At 41.0% G+C, this 21,460-nt stretch overlaps 1 protein-coding gene across 8 annotated transcripts in view; it reads right to left on the reverse strand.

Annotated features, from left to right (window-relative positions):
• Positions 1 to 649: 649 nt before the first annotated feature.
• AMOTL1 (angiomotin like 1) overlaps positions 650 to 21,460 on the reverse strand; it is a 254,288-nt gene continuing 233,477 nt past the window's right edge. For all 8 annotated transcript variants that reach the window (XM_072611308.1, XM_072611307.1, XM_072611309.1 and 5 more), the window contains 5 exons: positions 19,115 to 19,305; positions 13,543 to 13,668; positions 12,515 to 12,741; positions 8,336 to 8,629; positions 650 to 6,746 (listed from right to left, as the gene is read on the reverse strand). In XM_072611308.1, coding sequence (XP_072467409.1) covers positions 6,640 to 6,746; positions 8,336 to 8,629; positions 12,515 to 12,741; positions 13,543 to 13,668; positions 19,115 to 19,305 — 945 coding nt within the window. In that variant the 3' untranslated portion in view covers positions 650 to 6,639. The remainder of the gene's footprint in view (positions 6,747 to 8,335; positions 8,630 to 12,514; positions 12,742 to 13,542; positions 13,669 to 19,114; positions 19,306 to 21,460) is intronic.

Raw genomic sequence — 21,460 nt, forward strand, 5'->3', positions numbered from 1 at the left:
ATTTCACTCACTCTGTTTTCCAGGACTTAGTCTGCTGCTAATTACCAGGGACAGTGTCCCATCAACAAATGACACTAGCCAGGCTTTGCTCACAGGAACCATTTAAAGATATCCCCGTGTGGGATGCAAAAGGAAACAATCCTGCCTGCAACAACAGTCTCAGGGCATTCTCTTTTGTCCATTCTCTGAGACCTGAAAACCCCTGTACCCTAGGTGACTCACTTCCTTTTTTGGGACTTGACATCCTGTGGAAGCAGCTGCCTGAGTGTTATAAGCTGGGGATGTGAAGGAATTAAACATTTCTGAATGTAGAAATTCAAGGTCAGAGGCAGGATGGTATAGTAGAGAGCCAGTCTTGAAGTGTCAGGAAGACAGATTTGAGTCCTAATTTTGACATACATACGCTAGCTGCTTGACCCTGGGCAAGAAAATAAACCTTGCAGTGCAGAGCAGGAAGTAACCTATATTGGCAGAAGGAATTTCTTCATTGGGAATTCTCAATAACAATGAGACTGATAATACAAATCCAGTATTTCCCCTTCCCCCAAAGTTAAAGGGGGACCCCCAAAAGAGAAATGGAACCTGAGTCAGTAAATACTGATTATCTACCACCTTTGGGGAAGATTAAAAAAAAACACTGGAAAAAAAGACCATTTAATCCATTTATTATATACAATATTAAGGCACAAGTTTAAGCAGCAAAGAATAAGAAAATCTTTGGCTGACCAACAATATCAATATTTGCTGCGGGGGTCACATCACACTCTTGGACTTCCCCCTATGTACACATCCCCATCTGGCTGTACAACGCTGTACACCCCATTCTATACAGACCAGCAATAATCACATGCCAATATTTTACAACCAGTTACCGATGTCACCTGGAATGAATACAGAACAAATTCACAAAGCACCAAGACACATACACATGGAGCAGGCAAGTGTAACCATAGCAGGTGCTGTGTGTAACCATCGCTGGAGGTGGGGACACGCAACCAACCCATGAAACTTTCTTTAGACTCTGCTCTCTCATCCAACTATGGGGAATGAACCACTGCTCTTTCCAAAAGGGAAAACCACCTCAATTCAACTGACAATGCTGAGAACCTCCTCCAAGATTATTTCTCTAAATCTGCAAATAGTAAACAGGGTTTACATTTGTCTACATTCCATTCTGTAATAAATAGTTGTTTACGAGGTGGACAAATTTCGGGACAAAATCGTTTGTAAACACACTGCTGGAGAACAAAACTTTCTGCACTGATACTAGAAGAAAAGGCTGCAAATATATTTATTTATATGTAATTGTATTTTTAATTCTACAAAGTAGCAAAATCTCACAGCAAAAGCATACTGTAATGGTATTATAAAACAACATGCATTTCGTAGAACACAGTTTTGCTCAATACCTACTGAATGTACGTTCTAATGAATATACACATATACTTGCAGAGTGTGCATATACATATAAACACATGCATGACATCACGAGAGTGATGGAACCTTTTATCAAAAAGCAAACAAATATACTGGAACATATACATCCAAATGAGTGTTTGTCCTCCTGTATTCCTTGAAGGATGGCATTATTAATCAAAACATTTTTGGAACTCCTCTTTGGACACTGCTGCCAGAGCTAAGTTTCAGGCCACAATTTACTTGGTTCCCTTGGAACAATGGATAAGAGTTACCCAAGGCAGGGACAAGATTTTTTTTTTTTTTTTAGCAATTATATAAATATGGAAAGGATTTCACCAGCATGACATAGGAATTCACCACAATGATCCAGATCACAATTTATTCTAGAAATTGCCTGAGGCACATAGAACTATCCAAAAATGATAGTGGCTGCCCTGGGTAGCAACAAGGTCCACCATCAATGGAGACTTTCAAGTGACAGTTGGATGACCACTTCACTGGATTGCTATAGAGAGCATCTGTTTAAGTAAAAGTAGGACTAGGTGACCCCTGGGGTCTCCCAAAGTAGGGATTCTGTGATTCCTGGAAAAGGAAATCAGCTTTATTTTCACCAAAAAACTGGTTTTACCCAATTTGATTACCTACCTTTTCCAAGAGATTTGGCACCAAATAATCAAATGAAATCCACCTTTAAAAGGGAAGATCTGTCTGCACTGAGCATACTCAAAAGCAAAGCAAGACATGAGCCAGATACATTTTTAATAGTGATGGCAGCATCATGGAATAAAGGTATGGTGCCCCAAGCAGATGACTTTAAAGGGTCCATCACTCACTTGGATGTATAAGGTCTGGTGTATTTGCTAAAAAATAATTTTTTAAGTCACATCACTTGATAGTCACCCCTTGTATATATGCACTTACATATATACATGTATATGTACACCATTAAATATTTAGAAGAGAAAAGGGTACAACTATTATAAAAAGAAAGAAACTTTTAAAAGGAGCATTTTTGTCATTTCCTTGAAGAAATCCGCTTACTAAAATGCTAACCACTGTCATCTCCCTGCTGACCATTTCTTGGTAACTTGCTAAATAATCCATTTCCCAAGAAGTCCATGCTTTTGCAGATACAAATGCTTTAAACAGTCCACTCACTGAACACACACACACTTTGAAACATTTAGATTTCTTCATGAATAAAGAAAACAAAGGTTTATAAAACATATACTGAGTCATCTCAGGTTCGGGGGACAGAAGGTGGACTAACAAGAAGGAAGATGTATATCGCATAGTTTATCTGGAAACACGAAAGAACATCCATGGGATTTCTCTTGCTATAGACATACCACTCCTTTGATAAGAAATTCAAAACCATAAAGAGTGACACAAAACGTTTTTCAGGTACAAACAAAAAATAAATGTATAGAATTAACAAAACTGTGGTGCTAGAAAATATCTCTTGGCTTGGCACATTTCTCTGCTATGTAAAGGTGGCATCTCTGACCTTCTGGGCCACTGTTCCATTAGCTGCTCCTTCATCATTCCCTCCTTACACACATTATTGGGCTGTAGTAGGAATCACTAGGTTCCTGGTGAGTGTTTACATTGGGGAACCCAAAGATAATGAGCCATTCTCCCTCCTCTCTCTCTGTTATCTACATGGCAACCAGAATCCAATTAGAATTCAGCATAAGGGTCTGTGTTTTGGCCACCATAGGTACATGTACTCATAATCTTGATGATAAATGGGTGAGATTGGACACAAGGAATGTGGACACCTAAATGGAGATACTGAAGGTTACCTGGAAACCACTCAAGGGTGGCGCTAAGCATCAGGAGGTTTTATTCTCTGGCACATGAGATTTAGGAAGGAGGCTCCCCTTCATGACTGTCCACGAGACCTTCTTTGTGTTAAGACTAGAATCCACTCTGAGCAACCAGTCTCCTGGTTCAAACCAAACTTTTTCTGATGGAGTTCAAGAACACTGATACACTCCAAAGGGCAACTGCTTACTTCTGACCTTCACAGCCTTATTTTTAAGGGGAAAAAAGGCTCATCAGTTTTCATTTCACTGCAGAGAAGTCAAAGCTCCTCAAATGAAGGAAGTGAATGATGACCTACCCTGGTAGCACATTCAAGATAGGCTAATCTTGGCACTTTCCACAGTCTGGCTTAACTAACATCTGGGAAGTTTAAGAGGGCAAAAACTGAGGGGAAATGAAGAAATTCTTGACAGGTTAAAAAATGAAGGCCTCTTCTCTATTTCTGGGGTAGGGGGGTTGGGGACTTGCTTTTAGATACACCTGAAAAATCTAGTGTCAGAGGACTTTCTACAAATGTACAATATTTGGTAGCACCTCTACGAAACCCTTTGCACACACTGACTACAGGACAAGTAAAGTTTTTTGATGAGTTGGAAGGTATCATCTAGTCCAATCTCCCAATTTTATAGATGAAGAAACGGAGGCCCAGAGATGCAAAGTAATTTGCCATGACTTTATCATGGTTAATTCATTCAGTGTTGTCAATGAAATAATTTTAATAGCAATATTTCAGAATTTATTTATCTCTTGGCATTCATTGATTCTCTACAGCAATAACCTTCTCAGTAGTGTTCTATGATAAAGGACCTAAATCTGCTGAACATCTTGATGGGAAATCCTCTGTCCTGGCCAAGGCAGGAGTCATTTCAAAGAGCATTTTCTTTTAACACTGTTTTTTAGGGAATACTCATACACCCTCTTTATTACTGGTATCAATGGAAATTTCTCATCAGCTACTGATAGAATTCAAGGGCCTCAGTACTTGACTTTCACCCCAATTTTGTGTGTTACTATGGATGTGACAACACTTGGATTAATCCCTTGCCGTTGGAGGAAGAGGGGCATATGTCCATTAAATACTGATTGGTGCTAGAGATCAGTATCTTCAGAGGTTGCTACCATCAGCTTAACCCTGTCACAAGTGCTAGTAAAATGGATCAGAGATGAGGATAAGGACATTTCATTCACTTTGCACCTCACTTACCTCTGACCTATACTCCATGACATCCCCAAAGCCCTGGGATTTCACAATGAAAGAGGTGAAAAGAGCCCACTAATGGAAACAGGCATCTCCTAATGTTCAACCTGCCTTCTGTGATCTTTGTCACATGAACAAAGGGCAGGTTTCAACAAATAAATATGAACAAAAAATCCATTCTGGGTCAAAAGTCAGTGGTTTTCTCCTTCCTGTTCAGATGAAAACTCTTTCGTTCCTTTCATCTGGTTGGGTTGTGAGCTCATGTTCTGGGGAAGCTGGATCCATACATCAGTCAAATTCCAAAGACTTGCCTTAAAAGAACTGACAAGACAAGTGGGAGGAATTCCAAAGTATTTTATCTCTAGCTGTCAATTAGGTGAAACCATACACAAGATTTCACATTTTTTCGTATGTGACCATGGGAAGAAAAAAAAATCTAGAAAAAAAAGTAGAATGAATGAGATAGAATGATAAAATTTGGGACCAGAAAAGAACCTTAGTTCAACCCATTCATTTTACAGAAAAGGAAACAGTCCCAAGAAGGTAAAAATGACTTTTCCATAGTCACGGATGTTTAGAATGTAAAGAGATACTTACTCGATGCTTAATAAACACTTGCTTATTGACTGATCTGAGCCATTTTGGAGAGGTAGCTCTAAAACTAAGGCTCACCTTCTCAAGACATGAAACTCTGGAAACTTTTAAAGGAAAACAAATTGAGAGTGAAGAAACATGCAATGTCACTTTGATCCTTTCCACTCCAGAATGAGAGAGGATGATAACTGCCTAATACATCACCTATTTTTACATTCAATGTTCTCCCTGCCTGGTCTAGGAAAAGCTGATCAGAAGAATAAATATTAAAACATCCCTACTGGATGTGCTAGTGCGTTACTAAACACATTCTTGGCAGAGGGAGGCGAAAGGCTATATTCTTTGCTGCTCAATAATAATCCTGAGGGGGAGGAAGCAGAGGGTGAGTATGGGAAGCTAGTCCTGGGCCCACAACTACAAGAAATCTTGAACAGGGGGGCTGCTGAGGTACAGACAGAGCTGGGCCAACTAAAGCATTGTTGTGAAAGACTCCCTTTTCCCAGTCTCTTAAATAGAGCAATTTGAATAGTGGGTTAAGTAAGAATGATTAAGCTCTTTCTAGAAGAGGCCATGTGAACCAGAAGAAAGGCAATGCCCTTCTCTTAAAGAAAAAGTCATATCATCAATGGTATATCCTACTTCATCAAAGTTTAACAAGTGTTTCACAGTCAGAATGAGTCATCATGGATATGAGCTAGGGGGTCTAGAGACAGGGGAAAGACAGAAACAAGGTAGCTAGAATATGGCTTGAGAAAACTACTAGTTCATTATTAAGCACAGAAGGAATAATGAGACCACTTAACACGATGTTCTTTGAAATCCTAGTTCTAAGAAGCAAGGATGAATTTAAGGTAATGAGAGTACCGAAAGCCCAAAAGTGTGACCTTCTCAGAAGACACTGCTAAATCTAGGGTGGAAGGGAAAGAGGAGGTTGTCTAAATCTCCTGAAAATCTGGAACTGGTCAGGGATTGCTTAGGGGCTGCCATCCCTTTCCAGTATCCCACCTCCCTGTGAAAGTTGAATTGTACTTACTCATACCCACACCAACATGCTCATAACCCTTCATGGGAAGCCCTGATGAGGGTTCAGGGATGTTTTATATATATATAATTAGAATGGGTTCTAGTGATAGCTAAACATTTTTTTTTTTGCTTATAAAAGGTATGCAAAAAGAAATGCAGGGCTTTCAAAGAAAAAGCAATTTGGGAGCTTAACCATTCTTAATCAGATAATGGTTCTGAACAGATCCTAGCCAAGAGATACCTTTTCTATACGATAAAAACTGCTACTTTCTATTTTATGTTAAATTCCTTTCCAAATCCACACTTATCTTCCCCTTTTCCTTTCTTTGCACCAATCCAGAATACTTTCATTCATCTTCAGTCATGTAGGTGTCCTGTTTCCATCTACCTTTAAAAATAAATGTGTTTTTAGAGTCTGAAATCCCTATCTTTTTAAATTGTCTTGAAATCCCACCCACCAAACTTCTCTGTCTCCCTCCCTCCCTCCCTCTCTTTCCCATTCCCCTTTCTTTGCCCTAAAACACTTTTCTTGGGCATCAAAATTCCATGGGAAGTTCCCTGGGAGAAGAGGGCAACTCCTAGATGAGAACTTCCATCATCTCTCCATCTGGAAACTCAGGTTTATGAAGCAAACTGCTGACTCGGCCTTTGTTGTCAGAAGGCTTCCCTTGGCTTGGAGAGGTCTCTGCCAAAAGAAAGAGAAAGATATGCGTACATACACACACACATACACATGTACACATATACACATATGTATATATACATGTGTATATATGTATATATGTATGTATGTATATATATGTGATAATAGCCCATTCATCAAAAAACAACCCAACCTCAAAAGGCTTTAGAAGCCTTTCTTCAAAACCAAACCCTTTCAATATGATCAAGAATGTTTAGGGGAGAGGGGAAGGAAGGAGGAAATCTAGCCCTGTAAACAGCCTTTCTAAACATGCCCTCAGGTTTACAAGTGGGATCCAAGCAAGACTCTTGCTCCTTTCACTGGGCCTGTTCATCATTCTCCTTAAATTACCTCCCCTGCTCCCCACCACAGCACATACATCTTGAGCCAGATTTCTGCAAGCATGTCTCTTATGCTTAAATAACTGCCTCAAAGCTAAAAGGTCCTATTGTTTAGAACAAGAATAAAGCACCACTAGTATATTTTCAATAAACATAAGAGTTCATTTTTTTCCTCAAATAGGAGCTGTGAAAAACTGCACTCTCCCACCTCTACCCAGAAGGTCTAAATTAAAATCACCCTTTACATCCAAAAAAGCAGCTTTCCCTTGGCTTTGACAGTGAATAGGATACTTCTGTAGCCACTGCATGTTCATGAAATGTTGATGACAAAAGCTCACACTTCCCAAAAAGTCTTTTCCAAATTCCACAGCAGCATCAACTACTGTGCTCCAAGGAGACATGTTAGATCCCTCATTGTAACAGGGACTGGATCTGTGATTTCATTGGTATAGGATAATGATGTCAAACTCAAATAGAAACTGTTCCCTGCCTGCAGCATATTGACATAGAAAACCATAAATTAACATTATCTAGGTTGTATTGTACTTTTATTTTGTTAAACATTTCCCTGGTTCTTAATGGAGCAGCAAGTTTGATACCTCTGGTGTAGGAGAACTCCTAGGTAAGGAAATTCTCACCAACAAGGCAGGTCAGTACTATCTCTGCAAGTTATAGTCTTATGGAGTCTCCTAAAGGAATGGGGTCAAATTCTAATAGAAATTAGGGTCACTATATAATATGTAGGGATCCCAGGAGGTCACATTTGGACTTAGAAAACCACACATGTTTATACGCTATACTTTTTTATTAATATATTAACACATTAAAATCAGATCATGACTACATTTTAATTTGGTTAGGATTTACTTGAGAGTGCTGTGGGCTGCATCCATCCTGTGTTTGACACCTCAGGCCTATAGTCCCCACAGCTTAAACCCTTTGCGCAGGTTCATATCATAGCCAGTGTGTCTCAGGGCCAGAAGCAAGATCTGAACCTAGGTCTTCCTGGTTCTGAGTCTAATACTTTATCGACTACACCACTCTTGCTCTCATGCTCAAAGAATTTTGCGTTCCATCCTTCAGGGAGGTAGTTAAGTTCAATAATAATTAAATACAAGCTATGTATCAGAAGTTTACAAGCCAAAAATGTCTTTCCTACTTGTGATCTCTCTTGAGCCAAGCTTCCCTCTCTGCTCTTCCCCTCCCTTACTGGATAAAAAGTCCAGATCCTACAAAAGGGGAAATACTCACCCAACTTTTCTCCAGTCCCCTTGGCTCCTGTGTGTTTCAAGATGGGGCTGTTTGAAGGGGTAGTGCTCAGCTTGCCACGACTGGGGAAAGTAGCCATGCTGGACCAGAAGAGTTCAGAGCTCTTGTCGGTCTGAGTGCTGCTGTCCTTGCTGCCTGTTTTGGCATGGGAGCTGCCTACCAGAACCATGGAAGCTGCTGGGGACAGAGACGAAGCCGCTGGCGGTGGCAGGGGAGGAGGCGTTGGCAGCAAGGGTGTAGAAGCGTGGTCATGGTGCTCTTTACCTAATAGCAATCCTGAGAGTGAGAAAAGAAACATGTTTCAGCATCGTGAGTCTCTTTATTAAGATTGGGCAAGATTTTCCTCCTTAGCTAAAGTGTGCAGGTTTATCACCAGTGCCTGGTGATAATGTCTTAAGAAAGCTGACCTCTCCTGTAGGCAATGTGTTCAGTCCTCCACTGGCCTGCTGCTATTTCTGAAATTCTCCCCAATTCCTTGATTGTGACTCAAGTAGGGTCATAAGGGTCTCATGTAGACCCTTGCTGAAAAGCAAACTGCTATTCACCATTCTCAAGTCAATGAATGGTTTGACAGACTCGTTGGGAGAAGAAGGAAGAAGAGGTACATTTTTATTTACCTTAGGGTGGGAAGGAAAGTTAAGACAAATGGGTAACAAAAGAGAAATCCAACTGAATGGGGACACCCTGAGCATCTAGGATTGGGAAAACTGCTCAGTGATCATGAGGAGTTGACCTCCTCTCCTTAGCTATATCCCTCAGACAGTGCCTAAGGCTGTAGCTGCTAGAGAAGGGAAATGGGTCACCCTAGACAGGAAGGTCTCCAGATGTTTCCAAGCAAAGCTGGGCTCATGAAGATCTCGTCATAAGGCCAGGGCACCAAGGAGCAGGACTCCAGGCACATGTGTGACTCCCGAGAAGAATATTCAAAGAAAGGCTAAGTGTTCAAAGGAGAAATCCCTAAGTTGACTGTGAAAGTTTTTAGTGTGAGAGACATACATTTTAGGAAAAGCTGTCTCCATAAAGTGCTAGGGTTTATACATGTACTGTTAAGTGCTACTCATTATAGGAGCACAGAGCTTGGAGGAAGCTGCAAGGCAATCTAATTCAACCCCTTTATTTTACAGATGGAGAAATTGAGGCCTGAGGATTAAGTCTGAGGTCACAAAGGGAGTAAGTATAATAGAGCTAATAAAGTCAGGCTAACAAGCATTTATTCAGTGCTAAGTCCTGGGGCAGAAAGGCAAAAGCAGTTCCTGAACCCCTCAAGGAGTTCGCAAAGGGGTTGTCAAGTGGGGGAAACAATATGGAACAAAGCTATAAAAACACGCTACATACAGGGATAACGTGGCCCTAATCACAGACAGAAGACACTAACAAGCATTAACAGGGCCTGGGAAAAGGATCTGGACCCAACTACTCTGAATCCAGAGTCAATGCGCTTCCCCCGTACCATGATGCTTTCCAAGCTAGTTTGTCTTAGTTTGGGTAGTTCATAAAAGACCCCCATCAGCTAGGTTTACATATCCTCTTTCCCAAAGCAACCTAAGCAGTGATTTATAAATTTCCTCTAACTACGCACAGGTATCCCTTGGCCTGAACAGAAGCCTGCTCAAGATTTTGCTCTGGTCAATCACCCCAAACCAGGGGTATCTCACTTTGTCAGGACCATTGGGAAACTTTCCTGAGTCCTTCCACAAATCAGAATTGGATGTGGAGGTTTCCATCTACCTTCTTATAAAGCCAATCAAGATATGTGTCTCAGAGCCCTGATTTAGCAGTGGGTTCTGTGTGTCGTGATCATTACTGGAGGCAGAAATGGGAAGGAGGGACAGGGAATGGGGGCCACAGAAACATTTCCTGAATTTCCAAAGCCTCAAAATCTGTTGCAAGGAAGCACTTGCTAACAATCAGAGTTGTCCAAAGTAGGAGAATGGGCTGCCAGAGTCCCCCTCTTACCGAAGGCTTTTACATAGAGATTACATGTCCAGGGATAGTTCAGGGAGAATTTTGTTCAGGTAAAGTTTAGATTAGGGAGATTTCTGAGATCCTTTCCAGCTGTGAGATTCCAGGTTTTATTGGCTGTCCTACTCTGTGCTTGGAAGGCTGGAAGGGCAGAGGGTAGGGCAGGAGGAAGCTAAATGCCTAGTGGGTAGATGTCATAAACTGACTTCATTCAGGCTGGTCTCTTTTTGATGCATTTCCAGCTGTCCTTGATCATGCCTCTCTTTCCGTGGGTCTCCAGCAAGGCTCTCTATCTGTGGGGCGGAGCACAATTGCCCTGGAAGGGGTCTTTGATGAGCGCAGCTGCTGTCCACATACCCTCTTTGAAGTGAATTTCCTTTGAGGGCGGGGGGCTGCTGAGACAAGACTGTGGAGGGACTTCAAACAGAGATCCTGGCTGGGCAGCTTTGATCGCCAGATTTCTTATTCTTCATACTCCCTTATGTTCTTAACCCCCCTGGCAGTCAGAATTCTCTAGTGTTCCTGGGTTTAGAATCCCCATCCTCCCCCACCTCTGTCTGCAGTGCTAAGGGAAAACATCACACAAGGCACAAAGTCTGCTCCTAAGGAGAATCTTCAAAGGAGGCATAATTGGTCAGAGAACTGCCCTCCCCATCTCAGCCCACCACCCCAACTGCTTTGGAAATCCAGCATGGGAGAGTGGAGGAATTCTGTAAGGAAAAGATGTCTGGGATTGTGCCAGGGGCAAAGCTCTATTTCTAAGCCTCCTTGAGCCCTAACTTCTGATCCCAACCCTAGATATTTCTGCCAGGAACTCCAGTGAGCAGAGCTCTAAACTTGGGAGTCATGGGACATGAGTTTGAATCTCGAGTCTCCTATTTACGGCCTTGTGACCTTGGACAAGTCACCTAACTAGACTCAGATCATTCTGTTTTGCAGTTGATTCTTGGTTTTAACTCCATGGAACAAATGTTCTGTACTGGGTACCCCCAAGCGTCCCATCCCCCATTTCTGCCTTCCTGACTCCTTCTGTATGTTGTCTCCTCCTTGGTATTTTAAGCTCGTCAAGGACAGTAACTGTTTTTCTTCTCATTAATTGCATTCCTTGAGCTTAGCACAATGTCTGATATCTTGTAAGTGCTGAAGAAAGGTTTACTGGATTGGAGTGGATTGGACGTAACTTGCCTGAGCCTCATTTCTTGATGTGTAAATGAGGAAGCTGAATCAGATGGCTTCTGACATACCTTTTGGCTCCTGATCTATGAGCCTATTAGTGCCTGCCTCACAAAGCCTCTCAGAAGTCCTGCCCTACATAACAGAAATAACAAATACTACATCATCCACTCATGTCCTCCTTTCCTGCCTCAATGTGGTGCGCAAGTGACCCTATGACCTCAATGGCTGTGCAAGCTACGGCAGGTCCCACAAAGCTGGCAAGTGTTTGTGTTTGGACCTAGCCATGGACTTGCTGTGTGTCTGCCTGCTGAAAACCAGCCTAGCAAAGGACCAAGAGAATCATCCACTGCAAGCTTGACTATGAGTGGAGAAATACATGGGGCCAGGGCAACTCATGAAACTGTCTGCTAAAGGTCATCAGGAAAGGGTGAAGCATCATATATTTCTATGGCACATATCCCTTTTCAAGAGACTTTAAAATCTATTATTTCTTTTGCTCTTCACCTGTCAGATTACTAGTACCTGTTACAAAGGAAGCAAAGCTAAGTGACTTGCCCAAAGTCTCATCCAATAAGTGGCCAGTGTAGGCCTAAAATACTGGTCTCCATCCTCCTATCTCTTTCCATTGAACTGGGAGAGGGCAGAGATTGTTTCTGCTACTCTTTGTATCCACAACACCTGGTACATAGTAGGTGCCTTTAGTAGGCTTATGTTGCCATCCTTTGTATCCACAGTATCTAGCATGGTGCCTGGCACACAGTAGGTGCCTTTAGTAGGCACATGGTGCCATTCTTTGTATCCACAGTATCTAGCATGGTGCCCAGCACATAATAAGTACATTTAGTAGGCATATGTTGCCATCTTTTGTATTTGCAATACTTAGCACGGTGCCTGGCACATAGTTGGTACCATTATTAGGTATGCAGAAAGCAGCACTTATTAAAATGCTTACTGATGAATTGACTGGTATTTCACTTTGACTCGTTGTTCAGTACAGAGAATAAGGACAGGTATGGAACTTACCAATGCTCCCTTTCCATGTCCTCTCCTCCTTCTTCTCCTCAGCTAACTGGTTGCTAGTAAGAGACGTTTGGCGTGAATGTGTGCCAGTGGCTGCAGCAATGGATGGGACAGAGCGGGCAGGGCGTAAGCTGGAGGCATCTGTCTTTCCCGCATCTTTTCTAGATCGCTGTTGAAGGACCTTAATCATGGCATCTTTCTCTATGATTTTGGCATGGAGATTTTTTATGCTGGGGAGAGAGTAAGAGCAAAAAAAAAAAAAAAGCCCTAGGTTACAGACAGAATTCTCATGTTTTCCCGAGAGAACTCCCCAATACCACTCCAACCATCAGTGGAATTAGAGACAGATTAATAGCTACAGAACACAGCTCTTGTTAACATAACCTCAGTTTCAGAGTTGAGTTTTGACATAAAATTACATGTACCAACTTTTCCTTTGTAGACAACAGCTAGATCTTCCTCCCCTTTTGCCAGGTGCTTCCTTTTCTCATTCAGAAAGCACCAGCTCAATGTCACTCTTATATTTAGCCCAGTACTCTGGAGTCAAGAAGACCTGAGTTCAAATCCAGTTTCAAACATCTGATAGCTATATGACCTTGAGCAAGTCACTTATCTTCTATTTTTAACCAGTTTCCCTCAATCGGAGACTGGACCTTCTTTTAGGACCTTGGAGCAAGTAAACATGTAATGGGCCTGCACAATTACTCTAGTGCAAGTGATCAGGCATCTGGAAAACCATTACAGGTTCATTTCTGGCCCGTTAGCAGACAGCCAGCAGATGCAAAACGAGGCATACATTTTCAGACAACCAATGGGATGATTTGTTTTTTCTTGACTTTACTTATTTGTTACAAGGGAGTTTCTATTATGGTGATGGAGAGGAAGAGAAGTTAGCATAAAGTTACTATGATATTAAAGAAAACACTATATTTTTTTTAAAAAAAGGAAAAGGAAATTTCTGTGATTTCAAGGGAAAAAAATGGTCAGAGCTGCTAAGCCTCATGGTAAGAACTAAGCAGTGGGTCCCTTACGTGTATTCCATGTCCTGGCACCTCCTATTGGCTTGCACGACTTCTTCCTCCTCCTGCCAGATGCGGACCTCTAGGGAGCTCTCACTGTAGCTGCCATTTCTGGAGTGGTTGATGATTGAGGCATCCCTGACAACAAAAGACACAAAACACATACTTTTGTTATTCAGCATGGCCTGGTTTTTCAATGCCAGCAGATATCAACTCCTATCAGCATCGCAGGTAGGATCTCTCCCCCCAGACAAAAGAGGACAAAACGCTATTTCCATCTACATTGTGAACTATCAGCTTTAATATCAATAATCTATGTTTATATTGAGCTCTAAGGTTCACAAAGTTCTTTCTTCACAACAATCTTGTGGGATTAAGCAGTAATGGCGTTATTATTCCCACTGCACAGATGAGAAAATTAGGGCTCGAAGGGTTAAGTGACTAACTCAAGGTCACATACCTAGCAAGAGGGGTGTAGGTTGGACATTTGGCTTTCCTGATAGAATGGAAGCTCCTTGAGAGCAGGGGCTGATTCACTTTTATCTTTGTATCCCCAGTGCCTAGTATATAACAGACTCTCAAGAAATGTTTACTTATTTTTTTGTACAATTTTTCTTTGCAAATGTTTTTACCTCTTACTGAGTTCTTCCTGTTCTGCTCTCTATAGTAATAGTAGCTAGTATTTATATGGTATTTACTATGTGTCAGGTACTGTGCTAAGTGCTTTACAAATATTCTCTCATTTGATCCTCACAATACTGAGAGGCAGGTGCTATTTTTATCCCTATTTTACAATTGAGGAAACTGAGGAAAAGAGAAGATAAGTGACTTGCTCAAGATCACACAGATATGAAATGTCTGAATCTGAATTTGAACTCAGGTCTTCTTGACTCCAGAGTACTGGGTTAAATATAAGAAACCAGGATTCTTGTTTCAGCTTGGTCATGTACCAGCTGTGTGTCCTTGTGAGCAAGTCGCTTATCTTTCTGAATCTCAGTTTCCATATCCCTTCCCTTTTCTTTTCTTGTTCTCCTCCTCCTCCTCCTCCTCCTCCTCCTCCTTCTTCTTTTTGAGACTAGGTCTTCCTATCTCACCCAAGCTAAAAGTCCAGCAGATACCTCCAAACCCAATTCTATTACTGATCAACATGGAAGCTTTGACTTGCTGCATTTCCAACATATTTTACTCCCTCCTTAGGCAGTCTGATGGCTCCACATTCCTTTGGACTCACCATACTGGTACCAGACTTCTTAGGATTCAATTGATCCACCAGCCTCATCCTCCCCAACAGCAGAGATTATGGGTATATGCCATTCACCACCACACTCTTTCCTGATCTTTCTCATAAGACCAGCTCTCTAATCAGGCCTCCCTCATTTTGTGCTTGTGAAGTTGATTTTTTTTAACCTCAAGTGTAAAATTTTGCACTTATTCCCATTAAATTTCATTCTATTAGATTTAGTCCAATCTTCCATCCTCTTAACATCTTTTTGAATCATGTGACTCTGCCATCTATCTCAATCAGCTTTATTTAATCTGCAAATTTAATAAACATGCCATCTGTGTCTTTTTCCAAGTCTCTTATAAGAACATTTTTATGTTAGACATTTTTTATCAGCATATACTTTTGTCCTTCACAGGGTCTTTGGAAAGCTCAATTGAGATAATGTCTATTAAAGTGCTTTGTAAACTACAAAATCCTTTATAAATGTAAGGTATTATAATATTATCTCATTTCTGGGCATCTCACCAGAAATTCCTTAATTCTGTACTTAAGTAATGAGTACAAGAACCTCTTAATTAGCTAATAAAATGTCCTCCACCTAGTTAGCATTCATTAAAGGAGAAAGAAACATCACCAATTTCACAAGAGTGACTAAAGAAATATGACATAATAAGCCATTATGATTGCTTTGGTGCCTTCAGCTTTAGTCTCTGTTGGTTCAGGCCCAACTAGCCTCGGGAGACTCACAAAAGAATCTATAAGGCCATGTTTTTAGATGTTCTTTTAAGACATTCCTCAATCCCAAAGCTTTGGTGCACTTGGATTCCAGCACCCAAATACAACTTAGAGGCAAAAGACTCAAGTTTGGGGATAGGCGGAGCCCCAGAGCTAATAATCCTCTCAGTTCTCAGTTTAAGCAGGCAATTATACATGTGCCAGATTCAGGGGCCAAGGGAAAACTACTTGAAAATTGCTTCCCCCAAAAGAATAGGAGCCCTTTGATGGAACATATGGAATACTTTGGTTTTTTTTTTTTTTATCATACTACTCCTAGTACTTGGCGTATAGCAGGAGATTAATAGATGCTTATCAAATGACTACTTTATTGACTGAAATTGAGCTGACAGCATCTATCGTGGAGACAATATTCACTGCTTTCAAATAGGAATTTGAGAGGTTTGGGGCTTTCTTTGAAAGAGAAACGGGACAATGCCTTTTCTAAGTAGGAAGCAAAGATGCAGAATCAATAACTGTCAACAGCAGAAAATCATTTCCAAATGAGCTCCCAAAAGGTGACCACTTCCATTTTTTTTTTTTTACCATGCCTGAATATAAATCTAGAAGACCAGGGGAAGGGAAAGTGAATATTTTGGCTACAAGCAACAACAAATGGAACTTCCTCTCATTAAAGACAATATACAGTCTTCCCACATGGAGCCCTTAGCACAATACTAGACACCTAGAAAGCACTTAATTTTTTTCATTCATTCATTTACCAGCAGGGGCTGGAAAAGAGACAAGCCATCATGCTCCCAATTCTACCTCCAGCCCATCTTGCTTTCAGCATAAAACCACATCTTTTACTTCACTGAGATCAGAGCTATCCCACCTTAAGCCTATAAACCTCTCATGTCCTCACCCATCTTCCCCAGTCTCCACAGAATGAGATGGCCCTCCTTCTTGCTATGTTGCATCTCTAATTTCTGCAAGAAAACTTTCTCATTTCTCTTTAATGTTAGTGAGTGAGATTTTCTCCAAATGATCTTGTATATATCTTGTTTGCACATAGTTTACTTGTTATGCCCTTTAGATTGTGAGTTCTTTAAAGGTGGGAACTATTTTTGCCTTTCATTGTGTCTCTAGTGCTGAGCAAAGTATACAGTAGGCACTTCATAAATGCTTGTTGACAACTCCACCTGTGCTCTGGATTCTATCCAGGACTTCTGTTCCCATCACTCTCCTAAAACTGCTCTCCCCATGGTTCCCAATGACTTCAATATTGCCCAAACTAAAGGCCAGTTAAGAAACATCACTCTCTCTTACCTTTCTAGAGCATGAATCTATTGACTTCATTCTTAGTTTCACTGCTGCTAGGTCTTATGTGATTCTAATTGCATCTCCACTGTATTTGATTTGGTTTTTTTCTACTTCATTTTTGATACTTTCTCCTCCCTTGGATTCCTTGACATGGCCCTCTCATTTTCCTCCTATTTCTAAGAATGTATCTTTTTCTTTCTCTCTAGTTCCTTATTCTTCTTCTGCCACTTACACATGGTTATCCATTAAGGCTCTATAGTTGATCCTCTGATCTTCCATCTTCGCAGTCTTGAAAATCCCATCCATTCCCATTATTTCAATTATAACCACCATATAAACAATTCCCACATCAATTTCTTTACTCCATATTTCTCCCCTGAGTTGCACTCCCACATCTGATTATGCAACATAAAACAATATTTGATTCAATGGTACTCAAAACTATGTAATTGTGAGTCTCAATAATTCAGATCATGTCACATGAGGATTGGCTGTAGAATCTCAAACCATTTGTCTTAAAGAAGAAATGGGGGTGAGGAGTATCTGAAGGGTTATCATCTAGAAGAAAGATTTCACTTGTCCTATTTATCCCCAGAGGGGGGCACTATGTACAATAAGTAGAAGCTATGAAGGAACAGATTTAAGATTAATATAAGGAAAAGCATCTTGACAATCAGAGCTACACAAAATTGTAATGAGTTGTCTCTAGAGGCATCTTCTCACTCCTTTGAGGTCTTCACACAAAGGCTAGAAGACAACTTGTTGGGTAGGTAAACTGCAAAAAGGATTTTTTAAAGTATGGGCTGAATTAGATGGTTCTTAAAGCCCCTTCCAATATGAAGATTCTGTAAATTTCAACTTCAAATGGTGCCTCAAACTTACTATGTCTAAAACTGAACTCCTCAGCATCTTCCCCAAAGCTGCCATTCCCCTTTTCTTTGATATTTATGTCAGGGCACCAGTATCTTCCTCAGTTGAATCCTTGGTCATCTTGGTTATCTCTCTCATCCCCCATACTCAGTCAGCTGAAAAATCTTATCAATTCTTCCTTTGCAATAATCTTCTCCCATGGGCTGCCTCCCCTCCATTCCCAATGTAACCCCTTGTATTCCATAATCTTGTTTTTCTAGCCTTAGCTCACATCCTAGTCTTCATAGACTTCTCTATTTTTCAGTCTCAGATTGATAGAGGTTGAGAGACTTGCCCAGAGTCAAGTCAAGAAGCTCCTTTATGTGTCAGACACTCTGTTAAAACCCATGGGGATACAAAGAAAGGTAAAAACAGACTCTTCTCTTAAGGAGCTCACAGTCCATTGAAGGAAACAACATGTAAACCACCAAATACAAATAAAACATGAACTGGTTAAACTGGAGATAATCACAGAGGGAAGGGGTAATGGGAAAGTCTTCTTACAGAGATGTAATCTGAGCTGAGACTTGAAGGAAACCAAGAGATAAAGGGAAAGAGAATTCCAGGCATGAGAGAGGACCACTCAGAATTCCTGGAGTTTGGAAATGTGGTGTCTTGTTTGAGAAACAGCAAGGAAACCAGTGTCACTAGGCTGTAGAGTATGTGGAGGCAAGTGAAGTATAAGAAGACTGAAACGGTAGGAAGGGGTCAGATTACAAAGGGCTTTAAGAATCAGGGGAATTTCGATTGGATTGTGAAGGTAATGGGGTGACACAGCGTCTGAGGCAGGATTCAAACCCAGGTTTTCCTAACATTAAGTTCATTGTCCTAACCACCATGCCTGCCATAACTCCAAACCAAGACTTTGGTTAAAGTTTTGATGAATTTAAATGTGTCAAATACAGCCATGTTCAAACCTAAGTTGAAAAAAACACCCTAAAACCAGAGTTATTTGGGTCATTTGCCATTTTAGATTAGATGCTCTCCTGGTTCCTTTTCATTTGTTTGGATAATCAAGAGATGATCAAACAAACTTTGGAACCAAATGTGCAGCTAGATAGATGTACAAAGATTATTACTGCTACGTTGGGATTTGCTGACTCAGAGAGATCAATCTATCAATCAACAAACATTATTATGTGCTTACTATGTGCCAGGCACTGCGCTAATTTATTGTGGGAGATACCAAAATAAAGTGCAAAATCATGAATTAATGTTATCTTAAAACAGCAAAATATAGTCTTTGGGTAAGAAAATTAGTAGTTACCTGTGTCAGATCTTTCTTCATTGTGTCAGTAGAGTACTTAGTCACTCCTCTGGGAAGTCATCTGAGCTGATCCTCAATGACTCTGCGACCTTGGTCTCCAAACTCAACTTCCTCTATGCATGTCATCAAAAATAATGGGGTCTTACCTCTCAGCTGCTGCAGTGGCAGCAGCATTCATAGCAAAGTGTCGGATCGTACTCTCCTCCAGGTACTTCTGTTCCCATTTGGTCATGTCAGCTTCCAGGGCCAAAATCCTCTCTTCCTTCTCCCTCACAAGCTCCATAAGTGCTGGGGCATTGTGATCTGCCATGTTGCCTGACTGGCCATTTCCATGTCTCTGGAGGGGAGAAAGAAATAATAATCCTGAAGTTCAAATGTACTCCAAGGCAGGTACCTTAACTTCTTTCCATGTCAGCCACCCTCAGACATAAGGGTGCACATGGTCCATGCATGGAGACCCTTAGGTACCGACTCACATATAAGAAGATACTTGCACAAATGATTATACATACTGCATACACATGCAACGTACAATCAACATGCATTCAAGTCCCATAGGTGCAAACCCATATCCATCAAGCTCTCTCACAAACCAACTCCTTTTCCTGGTTTGGGATCATAAAACCATAGATCTTTAGAGCAGGAAGGGACCTTGGAGGCCATCTGGTCTGCCCTTCTCATTTCACAAATGAGGAAACCTAGGCCCAGGGAGATTAAGATCTCATAGGTGGAAAGCATAAGAGGCAGGTAGGATTTGAACCCAGGCCCTTTGTCTCCAGAGTCAGGGCTCTTTCCATTGTACCATGTTACTTCTTTTGTCAGCGGTAAAACCATCAGGCTGCAGTGTAGTCAAGGGGACCCACATTTGAATTCTGGCTCTGCCATTTATTCTTTGTGAAATCTAGAGCAAGTCTCTGAACAACTGGCCTCAGTTTCATCATCTGTTAAATAAAGAAGCTAGATAAGATGAACTTTAAGGTCCCTTCCTTCCCTAAATGTGTGGTCTATTCCCCTAGCGACTTAGGAATAGAAAACATCTCAAATCTTCAATTCTTTTCCTTATTTCCTCCTCTCCCTTCCTACCGTGGCCTGTCACCAAGTCCTACTGAATTTTTCTCCAAAATTTCCTTGTATCCTTTCCTTCCCATTCATTCCCATTGCTATCAGCTTTGTTCATATCTTCATAATCTAACACCTAAAATACCACACCAGCTCCCTGGAGTCTAGATCTTTCTCACATACTACTGCCAGAAAGACTTTTCTTAAGGACTTCTTGAATCATGACGCTCCCTTGCTCAAAAACCTTCAATGGCTCCCCAGTTTCTACTCTATCCAGTCTAACCCCCTTATTTCTTAGGGCTCTCCATCACACATCTTGCTTTCTAAACCTGGTTGTCCTCACTGTCCCAGGTCTCATAGTCTCCATGTCTTAGATCTTATACATACAGAGAGTCATCTCATTCCTTTGTTCAAAAACCTTCAATGGCTACCTACTGCTTACTAAACAAAGCTCAAACATAACATGCTTATCACTTCTAATAGCTGGTGCCACCTTACTTTTTTACCATGAGCTTATTTCGGGGTAAGGACAGAGTGTCATTTACTCTTCTCTCCCAAAGCACCTAGCAAAATGCTATCTCTGTACAATTAGGTGTTTAATAAATGCTTATTATTTATTATGCAAGACATTCCCATCTCTATATTTTCATCACTTTTATTCTTTTTTGCTTCCCTTCTTCTTCTGCCTACCCAATCTTACCCATCCTCACAGACCCTACTCAAATTCAAGTTTGGCTCTTGAGCTGTGAAATCTTCATTGTCTCAGTTCTTACTGATCTGTCTCCTCCCTGAATTCCTCTGATCTGTACCAAATAAGTGAGTATTTTGTTATAATATGTTGTGTATGGTTCAGTGTTCATATTGTTTTCCCAGGTAATCTGTAAATTCCCTGAGAGCAGGGGCCATGATATACTTTTCCTGTATAACTCAAAGTGCTAAGCATGGCTGGGCATGGACTCTGTGGTGCAGTAAGAATTGTTTGAATGATTGATACACCCATATCTTCACCCCTTCCCAATAACAGAGAATCTTAGAATCACAGAACTTTTGAGCTGGGAAGGACCTATGAGCAGAAGCTACAACGGAAAGGTCAATGGACTACAAGCTGTAATTCCTAGGCTTCACACTTAGCTCCGATGCTAATTGTCTGCCTCTAGGTGAGTCACTTAATTTCCTGATCTCAGGTTCTTTATCTTAAGAAAGGAAGGGGGTTGGACCAAGGATATCTATGTTCTCTTCCTGGGCTAACATTCCATTCTCAGGGCTAACATTTTATTCTTTTATCTGTCTTTCTTCAATTTAATATTGTCAAGGGATCTTAGATCAAGAGTTGAAGGGACCTCAGAGACTCTAGTACAATCCTTTCCTCTTCCAGATGAGGCCTTGGAAAATTAAGTGACCCCCCCTAAGGCAGTAAGCATCAGAAGTGGGAA

The sequence above is a fragment of the Notamacropus eugenii genome, chromosome 5 (assembly GCF_028372415.1).
Source record: "Notamacropus eugenii isolate mMacEug1 chromosome 5, mMacEug1.pri_v2, whole genome shotgun sequence".
NCBI classification, from domain to species: domain Eukaryota; kingdom Metazoa; phylum Chordata; class Mammalia; order Diprotodontia; family Macropodidae; genus Notamacropus; species Notamacropus eugenii.